The sequence below is a fragment of the Megalops cyprinoides genome, chromosome 2 (genome assembly GCF_013368585.1).
Source record: "Megalops cyprinoides isolate fMegCyp1 chromosome 2, fMegCyp1.pri, whole genome shotgun sequence".
NCBI classification, from domain to species: domain Eukaryota; kingdom Metazoa; phylum Chordata; class Actinopteri; order Elopiformes; family Megalopidae; genus Megalops; species Megalops cyprinoides.
Genome location: NC_050584.1, coordinates 2,332,090 through 2,356,337, shown reverse-complemented (window position 1 = coordinate 2,356,337; position 24,248 = coordinate 2,332,090). Strand labels below are relative to the sequence as shown.

General features: G+C 54.0%; 1 protein-coding gene across 7 annotated transcripts in view; it reads left to right on the top strand.

Moving 5' to 3' along the window:
• Positions 1–24,248, top strand: part of fryl (furry homolog, like) — a 130,497-nt gene that overhangs the window by 90,639 nt on the left and 15,610 nt on the right. For 5 of the 7 annotated variants that reach the window (XM_036522869.1, XM_036522868.1, XM_036522865.1 and 2 more), the window contains 35 exons: positions 767–949; positions 1,477–1,563; positions 1,771–2,039; positions 2,296–2,503; positions 2,998–3,122; positions 3,275–3,332; positions 3,576–3,667; positions 3,765–3,937; positions 4,271–4,431; positions 5,327–5,437; positions 7,072–7,226; positions 8,026–8,125; positions 8,252–8,420; positions 8,770–9,038; positions 9,250–9,390; positions 9,513–9,681; positions 9,857–9,938; positions 10,163–10,275; positions 10,515–10,665; positions 10,756–10,859; positions 11,218–11,400; positions 12,104–12,428; positions 13,286–13,407; positions 13,669–13,856; positions 13,987–14,081; positions 14,421–15,016; positions 15,999–16,267; positions 17,163–17,303; positions 18,246–18,446; positions 18,784–18,945; positions 19,220–19,294; positions 20,422–20,598; positions 20,900–20,908; positions 21,767–21,967; positions 23,259–23,432. In XM_036522869.1, coding sequence (XP_036378762.1) covers positions 767–949; positions 1,477–1,563; positions 1,771–2,039; positions 2,296–2,503; positions 2,998–3,122; positions 3,275–3,332; positions 3,576–3,667; positions 3,765–3,937; positions 4,271–4,431; positions 5,327–5,437; positions 7,072–7,226; positions 8,026–8,125; positions 8,252–8,420; positions 8,770–9,038; positions 9,250–9,390; positions 9,513–9,681; positions 9,857–9,938; positions 10,163–10,275; positions 10,515–10,665; positions 10,756–10,859; positions 11,218–11,400; positions 12,104–12,428; positions 13,286–13,407; positions 13,669–13,856; positions 13,987–14,081; positions 14,421–15,016; positions 15,999–16,267; positions 17,163–17,303; positions 18,246–18,446; positions 18,784–18,945; positions 19,220–19,294; positions 20,422–20,598; positions 20,900–20,908; positions 21,767–21,967; positions 23,259–23,432 — 5,838 coding nt within the window. The remainder of the gene's footprint in view (positions 1–766; positions 950–1,476; positions 1,564–1,770; positions 2,040–2,295; positions 2,504–2,997; positions 3,123–3,274; positions 3,333–3,575; positions 3,668–3,764; positions 3,938–4,270; positions 4,432–5,326; positions 5,438–7,071; positions 7,227–8,025; positions 8,126–8,251; positions 8,421–8,769; positions 9,039–9,249; positions 9,391–9,512; positions 9,682–9,856; positions 9,939–10,162; positions 10,276–10,514; positions 10,666–10,755; positions 10,860–11,217; positions 11,401–12,103; positions 12,429–13,285; positions 13,408–13,668; positions 13,857–13,986; positions 14,082–14,420; positions 15,017–15,998; positions 16,268–17,162; positions 17,304–18,245; positions 18,447–18,783; positions 18,946–19,219; positions 19,295–20,421; positions 20,599–20,899; positions 20,909–21,766; positions 21,968–23,258; positions 23,433–24,248) is intronic. The other 2 variants (XM_036522866.1, XM_036522871.1) reach the window with 1 other exon arrangement.

Here is a 24,248-nt window from a genome sequence, read left to right as displayed (position 1 = left end):
GCGCGGTGTGTGTGTTAGTATGTTAGCGCGGTGTGCGTCAGCGCGGACGGTGGGTGTTAGTATGTTAGCGCGGTGTGTGTGTTAGTATGTTAGCGCGGTGTGCGTCAGCGCGGACGGTGGGTGTTAGTGCAGCGTGTGTGTGTTAGTATGTTAGCATGGTGTGCGTCAGCGCGGACGGTGGGTGTTAGTGCAGCGTGTGTGTGTTAGTATGTTAGCGCGGTGTGTGTGTTAGTATGTTAGCGCGGTGTGCGTCAGCGCGGACGGTGTGTGTTAGTACAGCGTGTGTGTGTTAGTATGTTAGCGCGGTGTGCGTCAGCGCGGACGGTGGGTGTTAGTACAGCGTGTGTGTGTTAGTATGTTAGCGCGGTGTGCGTCAGCGCGGACAGTGGGTGTTAGTATGTTAGCGCGGTGTGTGTGTTAGTATGTTAGCGCGGTGTGCGTCAGCGCGGACGGTGGGTGTTAGTGCAGCGTGTGTGTGTTAGTATGTTAGCACGGTGTGCGTCAGCGCGGACGGTGGGTGTTAGTGCAGCGTGTGTGTGTTAGTATGTTAGCGCGGTGTGTGTGTTAGTATGTTAGCGCGGTGTGCGTCAGCGCGGACGGTGTGTGTTAGTACAGCGTGTGTGTGTTAGTATGTTAGCGCGGTGTGCGTCAGCGCGGACGGTGGGTGTTAGTACAGCGTGTGTGTGTTAGTATGTTAGCGCGGTGTGCGTCAGCGCGGACGGTGGGTGTTAGTACAGCGTGTGTGACTGACTGTGCTCCCCCTCAGGGCCCCGCGTCGGGCGGCTCGCCCTGCCTGCCTCTGGAGCGCTCCCCGCTGGCCAGCGTGCTGCACGTGGTGGAAGGCCTGGCCCTGGTGGTGCTGTGCAGCTGCCGCCCTGCCACGCGCCGGCTCGCTGTCAACGTGCTCAAGGAGGTGCGCGCCCTCTACACCGCCCTCGGCATCTCCAAGGTAACCAGCCCGTCACTCAGCCTGTCAGTCAGCCCGTCAGTCTCCCAATTAATCAGTCGGTCCATCAGTCCATAACATCTCCCCCCCCCTTCCCTTCTCTCTGTAACCCTTACTCTCTCTCTCCCTCATTTCCTCTGTCTCTCTCTCTCTCTCTCTCTCTCAAATTCAAATTCAAATGAGCTTTATTGGCATGACAAAAAGTCCATTTGTATTGCCAAAGCATTTCTACATACATTAAAACAAACAAACAAACAAATACAGAAGTGTGTGTGTGTGTGTGTGTGGGGTGTGAATGCGTGTGTTTGTGTGTGTGTGTGTGTGTGTGTGTCTGTGTGTATTTATTTCTTGAAGTGTTTTACCGATGGAGTGACTCTCTTTCTCTGTGGCAGGCATCCACATACCTAGCTGCGACTCTGGCACTATCTTGTTCCTCTCCTAGTAATATTCTTTGAACCATATTGTCCTCAAACTTTTCAAAGTCTGGGTCTCAAACTTTCAAAGTCTCTCTCTCTCTCTCTCTCTCTCAGGGTGAGGAGGAGCTGGCCATCGATGTGATGGACAGGTTGAGTGCTTCAGTGTTAGAGAGTTTCATCCACCTCACAGGTGCAGATCAGGTGAGAGACACCAGGGGAGTGGGGGGGCCTATTCTGTTTGGGACATCATATTTCACACAGAGCACCACCACACATTCTCTCTCTCTCTCTCCCTCACAGACACACACACACACTCTCTTCCTCTGTCTCTCTGTCACACACACGTGCCACCTGGTCTTCCTTGGGTATCCCTAGAGTGTGTATGTGACCCCCTTGTGCCCCCTGCAGACCAGCCTGCTGTACTGCCCCAGTGGGATCGACCTGCAGACTCTGGCAGAGTGGAGCTCCTCCCCCATCAGCCACCAGTTCGACGTGGTCAGCCCCTCCCTCATCTGGATCTTTGCCCACGTCACGCAGGGCCAGGACCCCTGGGTCATCAGCCTGTCCAGCTACCTGCGGCAGGAGAGCCTGCCCAAGCACTGCCCCACTGCCCTCAATTACGCCTGGATGTTCGCCTACACCCGCTTGCAGCTGCTGTCCCCACAAGTCGACATCAAGTATGCCTGTCTGTGTGTGTGTGTGTGTGTGTGTGTGTGTGTGTGTGTGTGTGTGTGTGTGTGTGTGTGTGTGTGCGTGCGCATGTCTGTGTGTCTGTGTCTTCCTCTCTGTCTGTCTCCCTTTACGGCACTGACGTCATAGCTGTATCTGCTTTTATAATGAATTCCATCCATGCACTTAAAACTGCCGTTTCCCCCGTATGCTGCCTGTGGTCTCTGTGTGTGACCTCTCACCTTTGACCTCCGGCCCCTGCAGCAGCCCCATCAATGCCAAGAAGGTGAACAGCATGAGCAGCAGCGACTCCTACGTGGGCCTGTGGAGGAACTACCTGATCTTGTGCTGCAGTGCGGCCTCTTCTTCGTCCTCCTCTTCCTCGTCCTCCTCCACCTCCGGCTCCATGCGCTGCTCCCCACCCGAGACGCTGGCATCCACCCCCGATAGCGGCTACAGCTACGACTCCAAGGTGAAAGTGGGAACCGTGCCCTGCCTTCCCCAGCCAAGCCCTGCCCAACCAAGTCCTGCCCAGCCCACACCCAGGCCCAGCCCACACCCCACTCTGCCCCTTCCCTCCCCAGCCAGTCCCTGCCCTACCGCAGGGCCAGCAACCTGACACTAAGACCCTGTGTAAGGACATGTGCAGAATCTTCTCTAACTTGGATGGCTTATTGCTCTCACTGTGCCCACCGGTGCAGACTTATCCACATGCCATCCACGTGTCATTGGTATGATTGTGGCCATACAGAACTTCACATTACAACAGAGTTAAGTCTGCCACTGTCTGCCGCCTGTTTCCCCTAAAAGGCTGTGTCTTGCTCTTCATCGTTATAAAGGCCTCTGTAAGGTGTGTCATTGCGTCTGTGTGAGGCCTGGTGCGATGTCTGGTCACCTCAGATCACCTCAGGTGGTTGTGAGAGGTGCTGTGTTTAAACTGAAGTGCTTCCCTCTGGCCGTTCCCAGATGATTGGCACTCCGTCTCCCTCCTCCCTGTTCAAGCACATTGTCCCCATGATGCGCTCTGAGAGCATGGACATCACAGAGTCTCTGGTCCTGGGGCTCGGCCGGACCAACCCTGTTGCCTTCAGGTCGGTGTGTCTGTGTCTGTGTGTGTGTGTGTGTGTGTGCCGATGTGATGTTTGAGCATGTGTGTGTGTGTGTGAGCATGTTTGTGTATATCTGTATGTCTGGGCTGCGTGCTCAGTTGCCTGAAGTTTCCCTCTTCCTGCCGTTTCCTCAGAGAGCTCATCGAAGAACTCAACCCCATTATCAAAGAAGCACTGGAAAGAAGGCCAGAGGTAGGTGCTGCAGCTGACCCCAGATCAGCGCGTCATTCATACAAGCAGGCTGCTGCTTTAAACCCTATTGGTAACACTCTGCAGCCCGCGTGTGGCACATCGCAGTGTCAGGAAATGCCACTCTTTTTTTTTAGTGCTTTTAGCGTGGTCCTGGAGTGGGTGGTTGCGTTTGCGGTCGCGTCACGGTCGCGTCACGGTCCAGTCACGGTCCAGTCACGGTCGCGGTTCTGTCCTCTCCTGCAGAACATGAAGCGGCGCAGACGCAGGGACATCCTGAGGGTGCAGCTGGTCAGGATCTTTGAGCTGCTGGCCGATGCTGGTGTCATCAGCCAGACGTGAGTGAGCGCCCGGACTGCGAGAGCCAAGCCTGCCTGTGTGTCTGTGTTCTCTCCTCTGGTTGGCTGACCTCTGACCTCTGACCTTTGTGTGAAGGGCGAGTGGAGGGCTGGACGGGGAGACCCACTCCCTGAACCCCACGCTGCTGGAGTACGTGGACCTCACACGGCAGCTGCTGGAGGCCGAGAACGACAAGGACTCGGACACCCTCAAAGACATCCGCTGCCACTTCAGCGCCCTGGTGGCCAACATCATCCAGAACGTTCCAGGTAAACCCAGTTTGTGCGTCATTTGGGATGTGTCAGTTAATGTTTCGTAGAGTCTGTAAGAGTTTGTAGAGTTAGTATTTGTCAACTGTCTGGAAAGTTCTGGTTAAAAGCTTACAGACAAGTTGTCCAAGGAGTTTCGGTGGCCTCAAGTCATGCTGTGCGTTGCGTTCTGTATGAGTGAGTTCTTTACCACGAGAGTGACAGAGGACACGAACACGAATGCACACACACGTTTACACTCTTCACAGTGCTGTGCTGTGTATAGTGATCATCTCCCGCTCTCTCTCTGTGTCTGCGTGCGTGTGCATATGTTTGTCTGTGCGCGTGCCGCAGTGCACCAGCGGAGGGCGATCTTTCCCCAGCAGTCTCTGAGACACAGCCTCTTCATGCTGTTCAGCCACTGGGCGGGGCCCTTCAGCATCATGTTCACCCCCCTCGACCGCTACAGCGACCGCAACATGCAGATCAACCGCCACCAGTACTGCGCTCTCAAGGTACAGCCGCCTGGCCACCATCACTGATAACGACCATACGCACTGTGGGCACACACCGTCACTGAGAACGGTCATGCACGCTCCACAGAACGGTCATACACACTCCACGGGACGGTCACACAACCCGCTGAGAACGGTCATGCACGCTCCACAGAACGGTCATACACACTCCACGGGGCGGTCACACAACCCGCTGAGAACGGTCATGCACGCTTCACAGAACGGTCATACACACCCCACGGGACGGTCACACAACCCGCTGAGAACGGTCGTGCACGCTCCACAGAACGGTCATACACACTCCACGGGGCGGTCACACAACCCGCTGAGAACGGTCATGCACGCTCCACAGAACGGTCATACACACTCCACGGGGCGGTCACACAACCCGCTGAGAACGGTCATGCACGCTCCACAGAACGGTCATACACACTCCATGGGACGGTCACACAACCCGCTGAGAATGGTCGTTCACACTTCACAGAATGGTCATACACCATCCCTGATAACGGTTATACACACTCCTCCAAATGGTCATACGCCATCACTGAGAAGTCACACAACCCACTGAGAACGGTCATGCACACTACACAGAACTGTCATACACACTCCGTGGGACGCTCACACAACCCACTGAGAACGGTCATGCACGCTCCACAGAACGGTCATACACACTCCACGGGACGGTCACACAACCCACTGAGAACGGTCATGCACGCTCCACCGAACGGTCGTACACCATCACTGATAACGGTCATACGCGCTCCTGAGAACGGCCATGCAGCCCACTGATGACGGCAATACACACTATTCGTAACGGTCGTACACACAGGGGAGATGGTACCTCTCAGCTACTATACGCGCCTGAGTCTCTGGCTCTGTGTCTCCCCTGCAGGCCATGTCGGCAGTGCTGTGCTGCGGGCCCGTGGCGGATAACGTTGGCCTGTCCTCTGATGGATACTTGTACAAGTGGCTGGACAACATCCTGGACTCTCAGGACCGCAAGGTGAGGCAGGGCCGATCCATCTGTGTGCTGCCAGGCATGCTCAACAGAGCCGCCACACAGACTACAAACCCGAATCTAAACCTCAGACTAAACTTAAACCTGAAATTGAACCTGAACCTCAACCCTAAACCCTGAACAACTTAGCAGAGGGGGCCTTACGTAGCTGCCCCGGTAGGCGGACACAGGTGAAGGGTGTGGACTTTTCAGTCTGGAAACGCTTGCCTCACTTCATTTTGGGGTCAGCCGTGGGGCGTGGCTTACCCTAGGGTGAACTCTCTGAGCCACGATCCAATCATAATAGTTAGTGGTTCCACCTTTTCCTCTCCTTTGGCAAGAGGTGTGTGTGAATAGCAGGACAGTAACTAGTCTCACAGGTTGTACAGTGTGTAAGATTTTGGAAAGCTTAGTGTAACAGTTTGAGCCTTTCCACACAGAGCTGTCCTCAGCTCCACCAGGCTGTTCCACCTCCTGCAGAGGCAGGGTAAAGCTCTGCTTTGTGGGGGTGTTTGGGGTGCAGGGATACACAGAGGTGCACTCATGACCTGATCAGTGTTTTGCTTTTTTTAGATTTCAAGTTCATCTCTGTAGAATAACACTTAAGATAACACTTTTTGTATGCTGTGTGTGGTGCTACACTCGTGGCAGTCCGTGAATAGTACTGTTAGTAAAAGTCCGGAACACCAAAAAGTGTTTCGTTACGACATAGAAGCAGATTCGATGTTCGTAGCAAAAGACAGGAAGATTTATTAGCACAGCCGGCCGTGGGAACATCAGCATTGAGCAGAAGTTCTACAAGTATACAATTCAGTTCATTTTTTATACAGTTAATAGCAGTCACATTTGCATATGAGTTATGATAACCAGCGGGGGTGTTGTTTCTGATTGGTCTTGTGGAGCTGTGCATAGCTAAGCAGCTCCCTCTCTAATTGGGCATTTCCCGAGCCCTGTAACCTAATTGGCTCCATAGGGTTCACAAGAGGCGCCGTTTGGCTCCGGTCGGATGTAGTGGCATCGCTTTGTATTCAAATACACATTGCTTGCCTCCAGCGTTTGTATTTGAATACACATCGCGTGTCTCCAGATCAAACGGCATGCCATTCCACAAAACTGTCTCCTAACAGTACCTTGAAGATTTTCTAATTGTGAAGCAGAGTCCCTGATTCTGCTGAAAGATCTTTCATTCTAAGCACACTTTATGTTCCTAGTATGGAGGTCTTGAGAAGCAGTCAGGCTCCCCTCCAATCAGGTGTATGGGTGCAGCCCTCTGCGTCTGTCCCTCAGTGAAACATCTGCTCCATTCACCAATTACAACTTTACTCCCCACAGGAAAACACTATGATTGGTTTTATATCAGTGAACCGTTGAGCACACACAGTAGGTCTGCCCATTCTGGTGTTCCTGAAGGGTAACCTGCCCATCACTGCTATGTGTGCTCTGCATGCCTCCTGCCTGAGAGAACAGGTCTGAGATCAGCCCGACACACCCACAGTCCTCACCCACAGTCCTTCACTGTAAATGTTTAAGTCTGAGCCAGGATCAGCTGTCGCGGCTCCACGGTTCCTGGCGCAGTGATGGGGAAGTGTAGAGTGCACAGTGCAGGGCGCTGAGCGCTGGCTCTCCGCTGCCCCTTACAGGTGCACCAGCTGGGCTGCGAGGCCGTGATGCTGCTACTGGAGTTGAACCCGGACCAGAGTAACCTGATGTTCTGGGCCGTGGACCGCTGCTACACCGGCTCCCGCAGGGTGGCTTCCGGCTGCTTCCGCGCCATCGCCAACGTCTTCCACAACAGGTGGGCCGTCGCCAGCGTCTCTCGCAACAGGTCGGCCGTCGCCAGTGTCTCTCTGAGCAGCGGCCAGCCTCGTGGTGGTGTGTCTCACCACTCAATAAGAACAGGCTGGCACCAGCAGCTGTGGCTCAGTCAGCGCGGTGCTGTGGTCACAGTCTTGGCAGTCAGTTTTGCCAGCAAAGATGATACATTTCCTAAAGATACTGCCTTACTGATTTTATAAGTTTGCATGCATGCCTGTGTGGGACAGCTTCGGTAACTGTGTGTGTGTGTGTGTGTGTGTGTGTGTATGTGTACGTGTAAGTGACAGCTTTGGTAACTGTGTGTGTGTGTGTGTGTGTGTGTGTGTGTGTGTGTGTGTACGTGTAAGGGACAGCTTCGGTGACTGTGTGTGTGTACGTGTAAGTGACAGCTTCGGTAACTGTGTGTGTGTGTGTGTGTGTGTGTGTGTGTGTGTGTGTGTACGTGTACGTGTACGTGTACATGTAAGTGACAGCTTCGGTAACTGTGTGTGTGTACGTGTAAGTGACAGCTTCGGTAACTGTGTGTGTGTGTGTGTGTGTGTGTGTACGTGTACGTGTACGTGTACGTGTACGTGTACGTGTACGTGTAAGTGACAGCTTCGGTAACTGTGTGTGTGTACGTGTAAGTGACAGCTTCGGTAACTGTGTGTGTGTGTGTGTGTGTGTGTGTGTGTGTGTGTGTGTGTGTGTGTGTGTGTGTGTGTGTGTGTGCGTGTGTGTGTGTGTGTGTGTACGTGTAAGGGACAGCTTCAGTAAGGCTTTGCGTGTCTTCTCTGCAGGGATTACCAGTTTGACACTGTGGTGCTGCTCAATCTGATCCTGTTCAAGGCGGCTGATTCATCCAGAGACATTTATGAGGTGGCTATGCAGCTACTGCAGGTAGGGGCCTTGGAATGGACCGCTTATTCAGCTGCTGCTGTTTCCCTCTCGGTGTGTGATAGTTACCCCTCGCTACACTACAGCCGCCTCCCGGTGCGTAACAGTTGCCCTGTGTTGTGCCTGCAGATCCTGGAGCCCAAGCTGTTCCGCTACGCCCACAAGCTGGAGATTCAGCGCACAGACGGCATCCTGAGTCCCCCATCGCCGCTGCCACACCTCTACTCCGTCTCCTACTACCAGCTGTCCGAGGAGCTGGCCCGCACCTACCCAGAGCTCACCCTGCCCGTCTTCTCCGGTACACTGCCTCATGCCCTCCCCCTCCCATCTCCCCTCTCGCCTACGCCCCCTCTCTCTGAACCTCTGACCTCCCAAAACACTCATTCTACTTCCCCTCTTTAATCAGTCAGGAAGACGTTATTCCACTGAATACACTTGGTTGTTACAGAAGGTATATACACCTGACAGACCAACAGTACACTGCAGAAGAGAGCAGTTCGTTCATCCTTTCTGTTCTTTATGACCCCTCAGGTATGCTCCTCTTTCTGTAACTCCCCGTGACCCCTCATTCCCCCCCCCCACGCTAGGCCTGTTTGCTCCGTTTGGGTGTTGCTCTGCTGTAACTCTGCGCTCCATCTCCTCTGCAGAGGTGAGCCAGCGCATCCAGACAGCGCACCCTGCTGGTCGGCAGGTGATGCTGCACTACCTGCTGCCCTGGATGAACAACATTGAGCTGGTGGACTTCAAGCCGTCGGCACGGCGACAGGAGGAGGCGCCCGTGGGCGAGGAAGAGGAGGACCTACGGGAGCGGGAGATGATGATGGTCAACAGCCGCCGCTGGCTTAGGGGTGAGGGCTGGGGCTCCCCCCACGCCACCACCATGGTGCTCAACAACCTCATGTTCATGACTGCGAAGGTGAGAGTGCTCACCCTGACCGCACACTGACCAAACCTTGACTGCACACTGTACGTGTGTGTGTGTGTGTGTGTGTGTGTGTGTGTGTGCGTGTGTGTGCGTGTGTGTGCGTGTGTGTGCGTGTGTGTGCGTGTGTGTGCGTGTGTGTGCGTGTGTGTGCGCGCGCGCACACCAATGTTAACCCTGCTCACTGTGCCGTTTCCTCCTGCAGTATGGAGATGAGTTTGCCTGGTCAGAAATAGAGAATGTGTGGACCACCCTGGCAGACAGCTGGCCAAAGAATCTCAAAATCATCCTGCACTTCCTCATCAGCATGTGTGGAGTGAACAGCGAGCCGAGCCTGCTGCCTTACGTGAGTGATATTCTGTGTGTGTCCGTGTCTGTGCGCACGCCGTTGGAGCACCTGCGCGCAGTTTGCGTGAGATAATGCAGAGTAATAATGTTGTAATAACGCCGGGGTGGCTCTGCGTCCAGGTGAAGAAGGTGGTGGTGTACCTGGGCCGGGATAAGACCATGCAGCTGCTGGAGGAGCTGGTGTGTGAACTAGAGCTGACTGACCCAGTGTGCTCCGCCGTCACACACATGGACAACCCCCCCTACTACCGCATCACCTCCAGCTACAAGATCCCCTCTGTTACCTCAGGTACATATCCCACAATCCCCTCTGTTATATCAGGTGTTAATCCCATCATTCTCCATAACCTAAGGTGAAAACCCATGCTAGGTTTTTAGCTCAGGCAGTAAAGGTCTGCTTTCTGATTGGTCCGTTCTTCCATACTTGTGTGAAGTGTCTCACCTGCACTCGTCTGTCTTCATAGGAACTACTTCCAGTAGCAACACCATGGTGCCAGTCCCTGACGGACACGACAGTAAAATCAAGGACAGCAATATGGAGGACAAGTAAGAGACGCCTGCAAGCGCTGTACATCCGTACATGCAGTCACTCACATACTTTCTCCCTCTCTCTCTCTCGCTTTCTCTTTCTTTCACACACACACACACACACACACACACACACACATACACACACACACACGCACACTCACACGTGTGGAGGGCATTGCATGTATTATGATTAGACTAGCTTTTTGTGCTCTGTATCCATGCCTACCCGTCTCTTTAAGTTACACACACCTGGATATCTACAGTGGCCTGAACAGCAACCTGAGCCGCCATCACCACCGGCTGGAGTCCCGCTACAGCAGCAGCTCAGGAGGCTCCTACGAGGAGGAGAAGAGTGAGTCACACCTGTGCCCAGACTCGCCTGTATCCCACACACACACACACCTGTATCTGTACTCACCTGTAACCCACTCATGCACCTGTACTCACCTGTATCCCACACACACCTGTACCCCATACTCATCTGTCCCCCTCACCCAGTCAGTGTATGTCATGCACAGGACCTTCCTCTCTAAATGTGACTGTGGTAGGTGCAGATAGAGGGGACAGGCGCACTGACTCTGTGTCCTGCAGGTGACTCCATGCCCGTATATGCTAACTGGCGTTTGAAGGTGATGGACCACAACCACCCAGAGCCCCTCCCCTTCCCCCCCATGGGAGGCTGCTGGTCCCCCCTGGTGGACTACCTGCCTGAGACCAACACACCCGCAGTTCCTTTGCACAGGTGACTTGCTCATCTACCCGTCTTTGCAAGCCCTTGTCATTGTGTGACCTTTAGCCCTGCTTTGACCCTGCTGGCCCTTGTGGTTTCCAGGTGCAACATCGCCGTCATCCTGCTGACTGACCTCATTGTGGACCATGGGGTAAAGGTGGAGTGGAGCTCTTACCTGCACTTGCTGCTACACGCCATCTTCATAGGTAACACCCGCCTCTGCCTGTATACTGTAGCACACACCTGTTCACCTGTACTTCGGGCATCTGTCTCTGTGTACCAGTATATCACACATTTGTCTCTATGTATATTTGAACAACACACACTTCTCTATGTGTACGTGTACTTTACGCACCTGTCTCGGTACATACCTGTACTTCACACACCTGTCTCCATGTGTACTTGTACATCACACTCGTGTCTATGTATACCTGAACTCCACACACCTCCTACCTATAACACAGCTGTAAGCAACCCTCACCTGACATAGCTTTACCCCCAGATGGCTGACCTACTGCGCAGTGCACCAGATCGGCTGTGCGCTCACTCTACTTTCTGTCCCAGGGTTTGACCACCAGCACCCGGAGGTGTACGAGCACTGCAAACGCCTGCTGCTGCACCTGCTGGTCGTCCAGGGAACCAACAGCAGCATCCAATCGCTGGCCTCCGTGCTGCTGCGCAACCGAGAGTTCAACGACCCCAAAGTTCTGACCGTCAAGCAGGTGCCTCACGAGTACAACCTCACAGGTGAGTCCTGCCCTGGGCAGATTAGGGGTCTCCTTCACCCCCTAATGAAATGTGCAGCCCAGGATGTAGAAGCCCTAAAATCACAATCACTGTTTTTAGTTTACTCACATTTTCCATACTATAGTAGTTTACTGTACTCCTTTCTCCTTGTATGTTGTACCATCTTAATAATATAATAATTCCACCAGGTTGCAGTAAAGCTTCATACTGTACCTTGGTTTGATCTGATTTGATTCTCAGCCCTGAACTTGCAACGTGACTGCTGGTTTTCTTCCTGCACAGCTCTGGTTTTGGTTTGATTGAACTGTTAACTGAATCTCTGATCTGGATGGCCCTGTATAGGCTGGTAGTGCTTCAAGTTCCTACGTGTGTTAGTTCTTAGGTACGTGCTGTGGAATGTTTGCTCAAAGAGCAGGACACCTACAGCCTGTGGAGGCTAAGACTGAGTCACACTCTCTGCAGCCCTGCTAAGAGCATTAGGGTCAAATAGCAGAATGCTGTGTAAACAGAAATCCATAAAACACCCCCTCCCTTTGAACAGAATGAGCACTGCCCCTGTGGCATCTTTTCCATCTGTGCTGTTTGACAGGTATGCGATTTTGTAGCTGTGTAGGTGTGTTTCCTCAGGTGTGCACTTACCTGTGCGTCTGTACGTCTGCGTGTGTTTTTTGAGGTGGCCACTTACCTGTGTGTTTCTCTCCAGGTGTATATGACTTTGTGCCAGACTACCAGCCCTCGCCAATGACAGATTCTGGCCTTAGCTCCAGCTCCACCTCCTCCAGCATCAGTTTGGGCTCCGCCCTTCCCCACCTGACTCCCACGGGTAGCTCTGCTCTTCCCCACCTCACGCCCACAGGGAGCTCCGGCCTGCCCCACCTCACGCCCACAGGGAGCTCCGGCCTGCCCCACCTCACGCCCACAGGGAGCTCCGGCCTGCCCCACCTGACCACCACGCTGTTGAATGAGGTGGACCTCTCCAGCGAGCAGGACGAGAAGGTGAAGTCGCTCATCGAGTTCATCACGTCAAGGTGAGGAGCTGCGTCTTCCCGCTGTCCGTCACCGTGGCCAGTTCAGCTTCAGACACCTGTCTCCCTCTCCCCAACCTTTTCCTGTGTGTGTGTGCACATTTCCATACATGTTCATATGTATAAAACGCACCTGGCTATGTATACCAGTGCATCACACACCTATCTCTGTATACCTGCAATCCATGCACCTGTCTATGCATACGTGAACTACACACACCTGTCTCCCTTTACTTTAACAACCCCCGCATGGGTGTGTATGTGCATGCATTTCTATACATATATATATCTGTATACAACACACCTGTCTCTGTACTCCCCACGCCTGTATCTGTGTACCTTCCACAGGCGCCAGGTCTGAAGAATTTATTAGTGCAGATGTTGCAGTGCTGTATCTAATATTTCGACTTCATTATTTGTTTTTTGTTGCAAGCCAGCAGGATGGGGGTATTATTACAGTGCATGAATGTGTGATGCTGTGTTATGGTGTGTGTGTGTGTGTGTGTGTGCACCTGTGTGTCATTTTGAACGGGTGTGCACACATGCATGTGATGTGTGTGTGTGTGTGTGTGTGTGTGTGTGTGTGTGTGTGTGTGTGTGTGTGTGTGTGTGTGTGTGTGTGTGTGTGCGCACACCTGTGTGTCGTTTTGAACGGGTGTGCACACATGCATGTGATGGTGTGTGTGTGTGTGTCTCAGATATTTTGTATGATGGTGTTGCGTGCGTGTGTGCATTCTCGCACGTGTGTACGTGTGTAGATTGCTGCAGTGCCTCTCCCATACTGTCGCTGCAGTTAGCTGTGTGCTGCTGCGTGTCATGTCAGAGTGTCCTCAGCTCTTGCTGCTGATTGGTCCATACAGGAAGCGAGGCCCCCTGTGGAACCATGAGGATGTGTCCCCTAAGAACCCCAGCATCAAGAGCGCTGATCAGCTGACCGTGTTCCTCACACATGTGGTGACGGTCTTCAAACAGAGCCCTGCAGGTGAGCTGCGCTCGCCGAGTGTGTCTGTGTGTGTATGTGTGTGCACATGAGAGTGTGTGTGTGTGTGTGTGTGTGTGTGTGTGTGTGTGTGTGTGTGTGTGTGTGTGTGTGCACATGAGAGTGTGTGTGTGTGTGTGTGTGTGTGTGTGTGTGTGTGTGTGTGCACATGAGTGTGTGTGTGTGTGTGTGTGTGTGTATGTGTCTCTCTCTGTGTAAGTGAGTGTGTGTGCGTGGCATAACTCACTGTGTGTATGTGTGCAGGCTTCCAGCTGGAGCAGCTGTTGAGCGAGGTGTCCCTGCAGACAGCTTTGTCCTGCTGCTCACGGCACTACGCCGGCCGCTCCTTCCAGATCTTTCGCGCTCTGAAGCAGCCCCTGACAGCCAGCACGCTGTCCGACGTCCTCTCCCGCCTGGTGGAGACGGTGGGAGACCCTGGAGAGGATGCACAGGTGAGACCACCACCCCCCCCCCCACACACAAACACACACACACACACACACACACACGCACACACCCTTCCCTCTCTCCCTTCCTCCTCACCCCCCTCCCCCCAAGTCTCACCTGAGTGTGTCTCCGCAGGGCTTTGTGATCGAGCTGCTGTTGACGCTGGAGTCTGGGATTGACACACTAGCTGACACACTGAAGAGCTACGACCTCCTGTCTACGCTGTCACAGTAAGTGGAGCCCAGAGTCTGCCTGCCCCTGTAAAATACAGCCACACCCACTAAACACAGCCACACCCTCGTCCTAGCCAAGCCAACTGATACAGCCACATCTAGATCCCAGCCATGCCCAAAAAGCACAACCATGCCCGGATCCTGGCCACGCCGTTTAAACACAGCCACACCCCTGAAACACAACCATGGCCATGAAGTATAGCCATATCCAGGCTGTACCCACTGAGCCAGACACACCCACAGTCAGGTCTTACCGCTGAGTGTAACAGCCTGTGTTCTGTGCCGTAGCGATGCGTCCCGGCCCGCGTCCTCAGCTCTCTCCTCTCCCTGCGGCAGGGCCTCGTACCTGGAGCCGCTGCTGGGCTCCAAGTTTGCAGCGAACAGGAAGAGCACGGGCCAGCTGAACCTGGGCTCGGGTGGGCTGCTGCACGGCCATTACGGCCACGCCCGCAGCAACTCGCTGCGCGCCAGCCTGATGGGGGACCGCAAGGGCGACCGGCGCCGGAGCAACACGCTGGACATCATCGACGGCCGCAGTTTGAACCACGGCAGCCTGGCGCGCACGCGCAGCCTGTCCTCGCTGCGGGAGGGCGGGGCGGGCGAGCCCCCGCCCCCCGTCGACCCCTGCAACCTCATGGCCACTATCTTCTGGATCGCCACGTCGCTGCTGGAGTCGGACTACGAGTTCGAGTACCTGCTGGCGCTGCGGCTGCTGAACAAGCTGCTGGGCCAGCTGCCGCTGGACCGCGCCGACAGCCGCGAGCGCATCGAGAAGGTGCAGACCAAGCTCAAGTGGTACAGCTTCCCCGGGCTGCAGCAGCTCTTCCTCAAGGGCTTCACCTCCGCCTCCACCCTGGAGCTCACCATACACCTGCTCGGCAAGCTCATCACCGTGTCCCGGCACACGCTGGTGGACCCCTCCCAGGTGGCAGGTCAGGCGAACCGCGACCCGCCGTTCCGCTGCTCCCTGTGAGCTGGGGTTATGGCTTTCCTGTGATCGGGGGTTGATTGGTTTGGACTCGGTGTGGCTGCTGTGTATGCTGGTATTTGCTCCACTGTAGGCTGGTAGTGTTGTGTGGTTAAGAAGCACTCATAACTGAAAGGCTGTCAGTTTGATTCCCCACTGGAGCACCGCTGTTGTAACCCTGGGCAAGGCACTTAACCCACACCTGCCTCAGTAATTATCTAGCTGTATAAATGGATAACATGTAAAAAGGAATGTAATTGACGTAAGTCACTCTAGATAAGGGTGTCTGCTAAATGCCAATAACGTATTGTAATGTAATGCTCCAGACTCTTTTATCACTTCATCACTCTCCTTTGTGTAAATAACGTATAATATATCACGGATGAGGCTCACGCCTTATGGCCTTTGGGGAGCACAGGGGTGTGAGTGCATAGCCTAATTAAATTGGTTGAATTCGTTAAAGCAAAAGCCAGCTGACACACCAGTCTCCAAGGAAGTGAGCGAGATGCCTTGCCATTGGTCTGTGGGAGGGTCACGTGGGGCAGTGTTCCTTTGAGTAACAGGAGCATGTTTGGTTGCGGCTCGCTTCTGGTGTGGACTGTGTTTATCCAGCAGCTGTGGCTGACAGAACAGGTTTTCTTAACCAGCTGCTTTTGGCTGAGGATGTCTGCCTGTCTACATCATAGGGGTGCAGTAACCCTGTTTACCACTAGAGGTCAGACAGATCAAAGAGGTGGGGGTGTGCAATATCTGGGGTGGTTGTTTTAAAAACGTGGTGACGGGTGAAACTGCAATTCTCTGCTCTCCCCCCAAAGCGTGTGGCATTAGGCAGGACCGCAGTGAGGCTGTAGCAGCATGGTGGCTGTGAGGTGTGTGTGTGTGTGTGCAGCTCTCTGGCCTCCGTCTCCCCCCAGCCCCAGTCTGACGTGTTTGTGTCGCCGCCGCAGGCTTCCCCCTGAACATCCTCTGCCTGCTGCCGCACCTGATCCAGCACTTTGACAACCCCACACCCTTCTGCAAGGAGACGGCCGACAAGATCGCCAAGGTGTGTGCTGAGGAGAAGTCGGCCACGCTGTCCAACCTGGCGCACATGATGAGCCTGTACAGCACCCACAGCTACTCGCGAGACTGCGGCAGCTGGGTCAATGTTGTCTGCAGATACCTGCACGACTCCTTCTCCGAGATCACCTTCAACCTGGTCACCTACCTGGCCGAGGTAACTGCCCCCAAGTGAGCCAGCCTGGTTCCAGCTCTGCTGAGGGGAAAGGGGTATAATGAGCCAATCTGGTTCCAGCTCTGCCGTGGGAAAGGGGTGTAATGAGCCAATCTGGTTCCAGCTCTGCCGTGGGAAAGGGGTGTAATGAGCCAATCTGGTTTCAGCTCTGCCGAGGGAAAGGGGTATAATGAGCCAATCTGGTTCCAGCTCTGCCGTGGGAAAGGGGTGTAATGAGCCAATCTGGTTCCAGCTCTGCCGTGGGAAAGGGGTATAATGAGGCAGCCTGGTTCCAGCTCTGCAGTGGAATGAATAAGAATGAATGAAAAAATGTGAGGTGTGTAAACTGTTCTGGATTATAGCATCTGCTTGGCAGAGAGAGGTCAGAGATCCTGCGTAATGCAGTGAGATGTGCAGGGGTGGGGAGGCAGCCAGCTCAGAGACAGGGGGTAGCACTGGGCCTCTGCACTGAAAGGCTGTCCTGTCGTACAGCTCCGCCTGGGCCCGGGGAGGGGAAGGGAGGGAGGGAGAGGGCAAGCAAAGTGCAGGGTATTGCTGTACTCACATGGGAGATGTGCTCCAAGGTGAGCTCTGCCTGTCTGTTGTAATGCCTGTAAGTGCATTACGTAACACCTCCCTCACAGAAAGGGACGCCTCGCAGAAACATGATGACAACAATCCTGACCTGGGGGGGAAAGCTCAGCTCTGTGTGTGGGTGTGTGTGTGTGTGTGTGTGTGTGTGTGTGTCTGTGTGTGTGTGTGTGTGTGTGTGTCCCAGTCTTCTCCTCTGTTTGTTCTTGACGTTGAGAGAAGTCGAAATGGTGACTGTTTCTACAGAGTATGACAGGCCTTGTGTGTATGACTGACCTCTGACCTCTGCACTGTGACCCCCCCCCAGCTGCTGGAGAAGGGCCTGGCCAGCATGCAGCAGTCTCTGCTGCAGATCATCCACAGCCTGCTGAGTCACATCGACCTGTCGGCAGCGCCCGTCAAACAGTTCAACCTGGACATCATGAAGACCATTGGGAAGTACGTGCAGGTGAGTCCTGCCGTTGACAGCAGGCACCACAAGGCTGGCTGTTCCCAGATCCGGCAGTGAAGAGGGAGCTCGTGTGGAGTATGTGGTCAGAGCTCCTCTCTTGTGTGCCGTGGTTGCGGTGAGTTTTTGTCCCAGTGCTGAGTACAGCACACAGCTTTTCTGTGTCTCAGAAGCATCTGCAGCTCTGAATAGAGCCATAGCCTCAGGCCTGCACTCCACTCAGCCCTCTGTGTGCTTTTATTCAGGGTGTGGTAGCATGTGTGTGCGAGCTTTTATTGGATAGGATATTGTCGGATTGGCAGTGGTGCGTTGTGGGTAAGGTGCTTCTGGCAGGAGGATGAGTGGGCAGGGCTGTCCTTGCTGTGTCCTGGCCAGGGGGGCGGGGGGTGGCTTTTAGTGGGATTGAGTAGTGCTGGTGTGGGGCCAGCTCATCCGGTGGGCCTCCTTATTATTCAGTGAGAATAGGAGATCTGAGGGGGGGGGCGGGGGGGATCCTGTCAGAGAGAGTTAACACTGAGGGTGGGGGAGGGGGACACTAACCACCTAAAATACTTCTCACAGAGAACGCAGGTGTGTGTGTGTGTGTGTGTGTGTGTGTGTGTGTTACTGACACTCTTAAGCCCTTCACATTTCCCTGCACTCTAATTAAAGCTTTTCATTCTCTCACGTTTGTGTCCATTTAAATGGCTTTTTTCCTACATGTCATATTCATTACCTGTACATTTCCAGTCATTCTCACACACACACACACACACACATGTTGTGCTTTTGGGTGAAAAAGCTGAAGTTTGAGGCCTTTTGCCCACAGTCTCTCAGCTCTCAGCTCTCAGTCCTGACACGGTGTTTCAGCTCCGTGTGGAGTGTGCTGTGTGCTTTCCCGAGTGTGTTAAGCCTATTACAGGTGGCACTCCAGCCAACGCAGGTCCCTGTGTGTGCCCTCAGAGCCCGTACTGGAAGGAGGCCCAGAACATTCTGAAGCTGGTGGTGTCGCGCTCGGCCAGCCTGGTGGTTCCAGATGAGGTCCATCGGTCCTACAGCACCGAGTCGACCGGCTCTCCCGAGATCGCCTTCACACGCATCTTCAACAGCTGCTCCAAGGAACTTCCCGGCAAAACACTGGACTTCCACTTCGACATATCTGAGGTATGGCGAGGGCCAACTCTCTCTCTCTCTCTCTCTCTCTCTCTCTCTCTCTCTCTCTCCTTCCCTTCTCTTTCTCTCTCTCTCTCTCTCTCTCTCTCTCTCTCTCTCTCTCGCCAACCAAACTCTCTCTCTCTCTCTCTCTCTCTCTCTCTCCTTCCTTTCTCTTTCTCTCTCTCTCTCTCTCTCTCTCTCCTTCCCTTCTCTTTCTCTCTCTCTCTCTATCTCTCTCTCTGTTCTCACTTCTGCTCTGTGTGCTGCAGAGATCTCATATAGTTTTAGTGTGATAGTTAGCTCTTCTGACCTGTGACCTGTGACCCGGTCCCTTGCATGTCCCCAGACACCCATCATAGGGCATAAGTTTGGAGACCAGCGTACCGCTGCGGGGCGAAACGGCAAGCCCCAGGTCATCGCCGTCACGCGGAGCACCTCTTCTACGTCCTCAGGGTCCAACTCCAACGGCCTGGTGCCCGTCAGCTGGAAAAGACCTCAACTCTCCCAGGTGCCTCCCAGATTGTGTCTGTGTGTGTCTGTGTGTGCGTGTGTGTGTGCGTGTGTGTGTGCGCGTGTGTGTGTGCGCGTGTGTGTGTGCGCGTGTGTGTGTGCGCGTGTGTGTGTGTGCGTGTGTGAATGAGAGTGTGTGTGCGTATGTGTGCAGTCAGCGGGTCAGTGTTGAATCTGTGCCCTAGTGGGGTTTCAGTGTGATGTGGACATTGGAATGTATAACATTAAGTTGTTTAGACGTTGCTGTAATGTTGTGGAACGTTGTGTTTCAGAGGAGAACCAGGGAGAAGCTGATGAACGTCCTGTCGCTGTGCGGTCCTGAGTCTGGCCTTCCCAAGAACCCCTCCGTAAGCATGCGTCTAAAACCCTCACCCCTGTGACTCTAACCGCAGCTCTCCCTCACCGTTGCAACACATCCTGCCCATCACAGAACCTCTCATTTGTACTGTCCCGCTCTTAAAAATAGCTCCCCACAGTCTGACCCACTTTACCTCTCTACGGCTCCCAAAAGCATTCTCCCCCTGACTGACTGCACACCAGGGAATAAGGAACAGTGAGAGAGCAGGGAGCTGTGTGTGGGCTCTGCATTTTGATCGGATACCTTTACACATGACATCACACCACCCTAGTAATGTATCTAGCTCAACCACAATTGTTTTTACCTGTAAACCACCTGAGCACAGGTAGCAGTCAGTATCTTACCCTGTAAACCACCTGAGCACAAGTAGCAGTCAGTATCTTTACCTGTAGACCACCTGAGCACAGGTAGCAGTCAGTATCTTACCCTGTAAACCACCTGAGCACAGGTAGCAGTCAGTATCTTTACCTGTAAACCACCTGAGCACAGGTAGCAGTCTATCTTTACCTGTAAACCACCTGAGCACAGGTAGCAGTCAGTAGCTTTACCTGTAAACCACCTGAGCACAGGTAGCAGTCAGTATCTTTACCTGTAGACCACCTGAGCACAGGTAGCAGTCAGTATCTTTACCTGTAGACCACCTGAGCACAGGTAGCAGTCAGTAGCTTTACCTGTAAACCACCTGAGCACAGGTAGCAGTCAGTAGCTTTACCTGTAAACCACCTGAGCACAGGTAGCAGTCAGTAGCTTTACCTGTAAACCACCTGAGCACAGGTAGCAGTCAGTATCTTTACCTGTAGACCACCTGAGCACAGGTAGCAGTCATTTTCACATGTTCTGGAGACAGTGTATCAGCAGCTGTGCATGATTAACAGCAGGTACCTTACCCTTGTAAAATGATAGCAAAATAAAGGCCACTATTCTTCTTTCATGTGGTCATTCCAAGGACATGGCATTCTTTTCCATGCCTGGACAGTAGCCCCCTCTTCTGACCCCAGCAGTGGATCCAGGATCAGTTGACCCAGCCCTAACCACAGGCTGAATGCTTCTGTGAGAGGTCAGCTGAAACTGACTGTGGGTTGGTGCGTTTGCGGTGACGACGTGCGTCCGTTTCAGGTGGTGTTCTCGTCCAGCGAGGACCTGGACTCGGCCGACGCCCAGACCAGCCTGATTCCCACGGTGGAGGAGGCGGTGAGGGAGGAGGAGGCGGTCGCTGAAGATGCTGGGAGTGAGCAGCAGTTTGGCGTCTTCAAGGACTTCGACTTCCTGGACGTGGAGCTGGAGGACGCTGAGGTGAGGGCTCCTGCAGGCACTGAAGCAGACGGGAGCCAGCTCGGTGCCGTGGAAACCAGATGGACGCCACGTTCCGTTTACCGGGAAAAAAATTCCCATTTCTCTGTGCACGCCTGTGTCTGTTTATGTGTCGGTGTGCGTGTGATGAGTGTTTTAGAGTTTTAGAGTGTTTTTGCGATTCTCAGTGTCCGTGAGTGAGTGAGTGCGCGAGTGAGTCCGTGCGAATGCAGCGTAACTCATCTCCCTGTTCCTGCACCGTATCTGTTCTAATTCACTTGTTTCCTCTTTCTTTGCCACCCAGGAGCTGCAGGTAAGTTGCAGCCTGGTGTAGTGCGCACAGTAGAACCCCTCCTGTGTCAGTCACGTACAGGATCACCCAATCAATCGCTTGGCTTGTGCTAGTCATGTACCAAGATTTTCCAATCACACATTGTGCCCTAGACAGAAAGCTCTGTGAGGTTCATGTTTTTCTTCTTCTTGTTCCCCCTCTGTGTCACCTGACCATTTAGCTGAATGACTGTTCGTCTGGCCCGGTGTTATACACCTCTGTGTTTCTGTGGTGATGTCCGTCACGTGTTTGTCTTGCATACTGTAGCATTGCAGTCAGTGTGTTATTTGCCCCCCCTGGCTCCTCGTTATTTTAATGGTGATGCCTGGATTTACAATACGTGTGGTAAGATTAGAACATGTTTCGTTGTGCAGAAAGGGATTAGAACATTTTTCACTGTGCAGAAAGGGATTAGAACATTTTTCACTGTGCAGAAAGGGATTAGAACATGTTTCACTGTGCATAAGAGGATTAGAACATGTCTTCTGGGTATGGCACCACAGACATGAACCAGGCTGCAGAAATTGAGTGTAACCTGCTGATCCAGGATCAGTGGCAGTGACCCAGTCAGGCTTTATGAACCTCATACTGATTGCAGCCCTTTCCTGCTATTAAACTTGTATGAGCCAATCAAAAAGCTTCTCTCTCCTTCCGGAATGCAGTGATCGGTTAAAGAGACGGGGGCTGACTGGGCTCTAGTGGGCTGTTATGGCACGGTCTGGTTCTGGTGTCATTTCATCTGAGCCTGAGGCCTGCGTTGGCTCAGCCCTGATTCTGGATCAGTTGTAGCTGCGCAGCTGTGTGTGTGATTCTGACTGCTGTTCCCTCGGTGGCCTGCAGGGGGAGAGCATGGACAACTTCAACTGGGGCGTGCGTCGGCGCTCTCTGGATAGCATGGACAAGGGCGATACGCCCTCCCTGCAGGAGTGCCAGTACACCGGCAGCACGCCCAGCCTCAACCTCACAAACCAGGAGGATACCGACGAGTCGTCCGAGGAGGAGGTACTGACCGCTAGCCAGATTCTGACCCGCTCCAACCTCGTAAGTCCCCTCCCCCCCGGCCTCGCCCCCCCAGCCTGCGGGGGCTGGCATGGTGTGTGTGCGTTGGTCTGCAGCAGGAGTGGGTGGGGCTATCTGCTTGCTTCTGCTCTAGACTCCGCCTCCCCCCCCCCCCCCCCCCTCCTCCCCCGACACTCTTAAATCGGCGCTCTCCATTTCCTTATAGCCAGTGCACTAGATTGCCACCTTTTCTTACTCTGCCACTGGAGGTGAGTAACTTTCCCAGCTTCCTCATTGTTTCAAGAGAAACGTTTTCCAGGATCTGCCATTTCGGCTCTGAAGACCACTTCATTTGCGTTGTAGTCCAATCAAATCAGTCAGAACAAGGAGTAAAGTCCTGACGCCCAACTTGACCCAGTGAACAGTCCACCTCCGCCCTGCATTCTGGGGAGGTGGTCCGCCTCTGGTCAAAGTCTGATCAGGTTGTTTTGTTTGGAATGGGCCATTTGACTCGATTCCCTGCGAGTCGTCTGTGAAAGCGACACATGGCATGATTCATTGTAGAGCGACACCGAGTCTGCAGTGTACCTCCTGTAACAGCACGATCCTGTATCATTCTGAAGTCCTCCTGCTTCAGTTTGCATTTCTCTGACTGCACTAATACTGAACGCATATAGAGATTGCTCCGCTTCCATGCTCAGAGAGACCACCCCCAAATGGCTGAAGATACTCTTGCCTTCTCTTCCTCCCCCTCTTTCCTCCCTCTCCTCCTCCTCCTTCTGCTACTTTTTTTTCCTCTTTTCCTCCCTCTTCTCTTCTTCCCCTCCTCTCGGCTTCCTGATGCAGCTTCTCCTGCCTGGTTGTGAGGATGCTCTATAACACGCTGGCCGGTCTCGGCTGTGTTTGACCGCCTGGTGGCTCGGATAGGGAAGTGGGGTAGAAATGAATGAAGCCTCTCCTAACTCAAGCATGCAACATGTTCCCTGTGGGAGAGATGAGCCGTTTCACACAGAAAATTGTAGAACAGAAAACTGTAGCACTGAGTTTGATTGTCTTTGCTGTTTAAGGGACGTGTTGCCTCTAATCTATGTTCTGTTCTGACGGCTCAGGCCGAAAGAGGCCATTGTCAGTACAGTGTAACTCAGGAGTCCTGCTGCACTGTGTGGCTGTGTAGGCCGTTTAACTTTGACTGTACCCCTTGCAATTCATGAGCTGTGGTCGGGGCTGGTGCCACAGAGCCAGCCCTGGCGAGTTGATCTCAGAGCAGTGTGACTGTGTGGTGATCGTGTTGCTGCAGTGATGGTGACGGTGATGCGCTCCCCCTCTCCCACAGCTGAACAGCGACTCGGCGACCGACGACGCCACCTCCAACCACGTCGACTCCCTGCAGCAATCGCAGGAGTCGTCCAGCAGTGCGGTGACGGAGGAGGCCACGCCCCTGCCGCACCCAGAGAGCCCTGCCCTGGAGCCCGCGCACTCAGACAGCACTAGCAGCCAGCCGCCTGAGGTGGGACCAATCGGGAGCCGCAATAAGCTGTGGTGTACTGGCGCTTTCTAGCTCCTGCCCCTGCCCCCTCACTGGTGCCCTCCTCCCCACCCCCCCCCCTCTGTCTCAGAGAGTGGTAAGCAGGCGATTTTCGTCCCTCTGGATGGGACACCGCTGCTCCCCCTCGCTGACCACAGACCCCTTCACACACGCCTCCAGCAGCAGGGAGCGCTCTCTTGGTCTTTACCGTCTCGCGCTGTCTGGGGTGTTTGGCTGTGGGGGTTCTGTCGCACAAATGCTCCCTTTCCCTCTCCTTCCTTCCGCTCTCCTCCCGCCTTGGCTTTAGGGTGAGCGGGGCTTGCTTGTCTGCTTACCGTGTGATTGGGGGAGAGATTGTGGGGGAGCGATGGACACCTTAGGCTGGCTGGGCGAGCAGGAATCTAACACGCGACTGTCTCCGATTTGGATCCAATTCCTAAGGAGGACTGGAGAATCCTGCCCCCTCTGTAAATGCTTTAAATGGGGGCAGAGTGTGACGAGCCGGCCGCTGTTCTGGCTGTGAGTATGACCTTCTGCCTCTCCTCCGTCAGCAGCTAGCAGCAGCAGACAGAACACAGTAGTAAATTACCAGCTCAGGCAGGAAAATGGGGGGGGGGGGGGGGGGGGGGGCAGGAAGTGACATCGACAGGAAGTGACATCGACAGGAAGTGTAGCCAGACTGAGAGGGCGGGCAGCAGAAAGTAGCAGAGGCGAGCTGCAGTGTCTGTTGTGCGTCCCCGCTGAAGGCACGGTGAATAACTGCATCCTCCCCACTCCGGTCACTCGCGTACCCGAGAG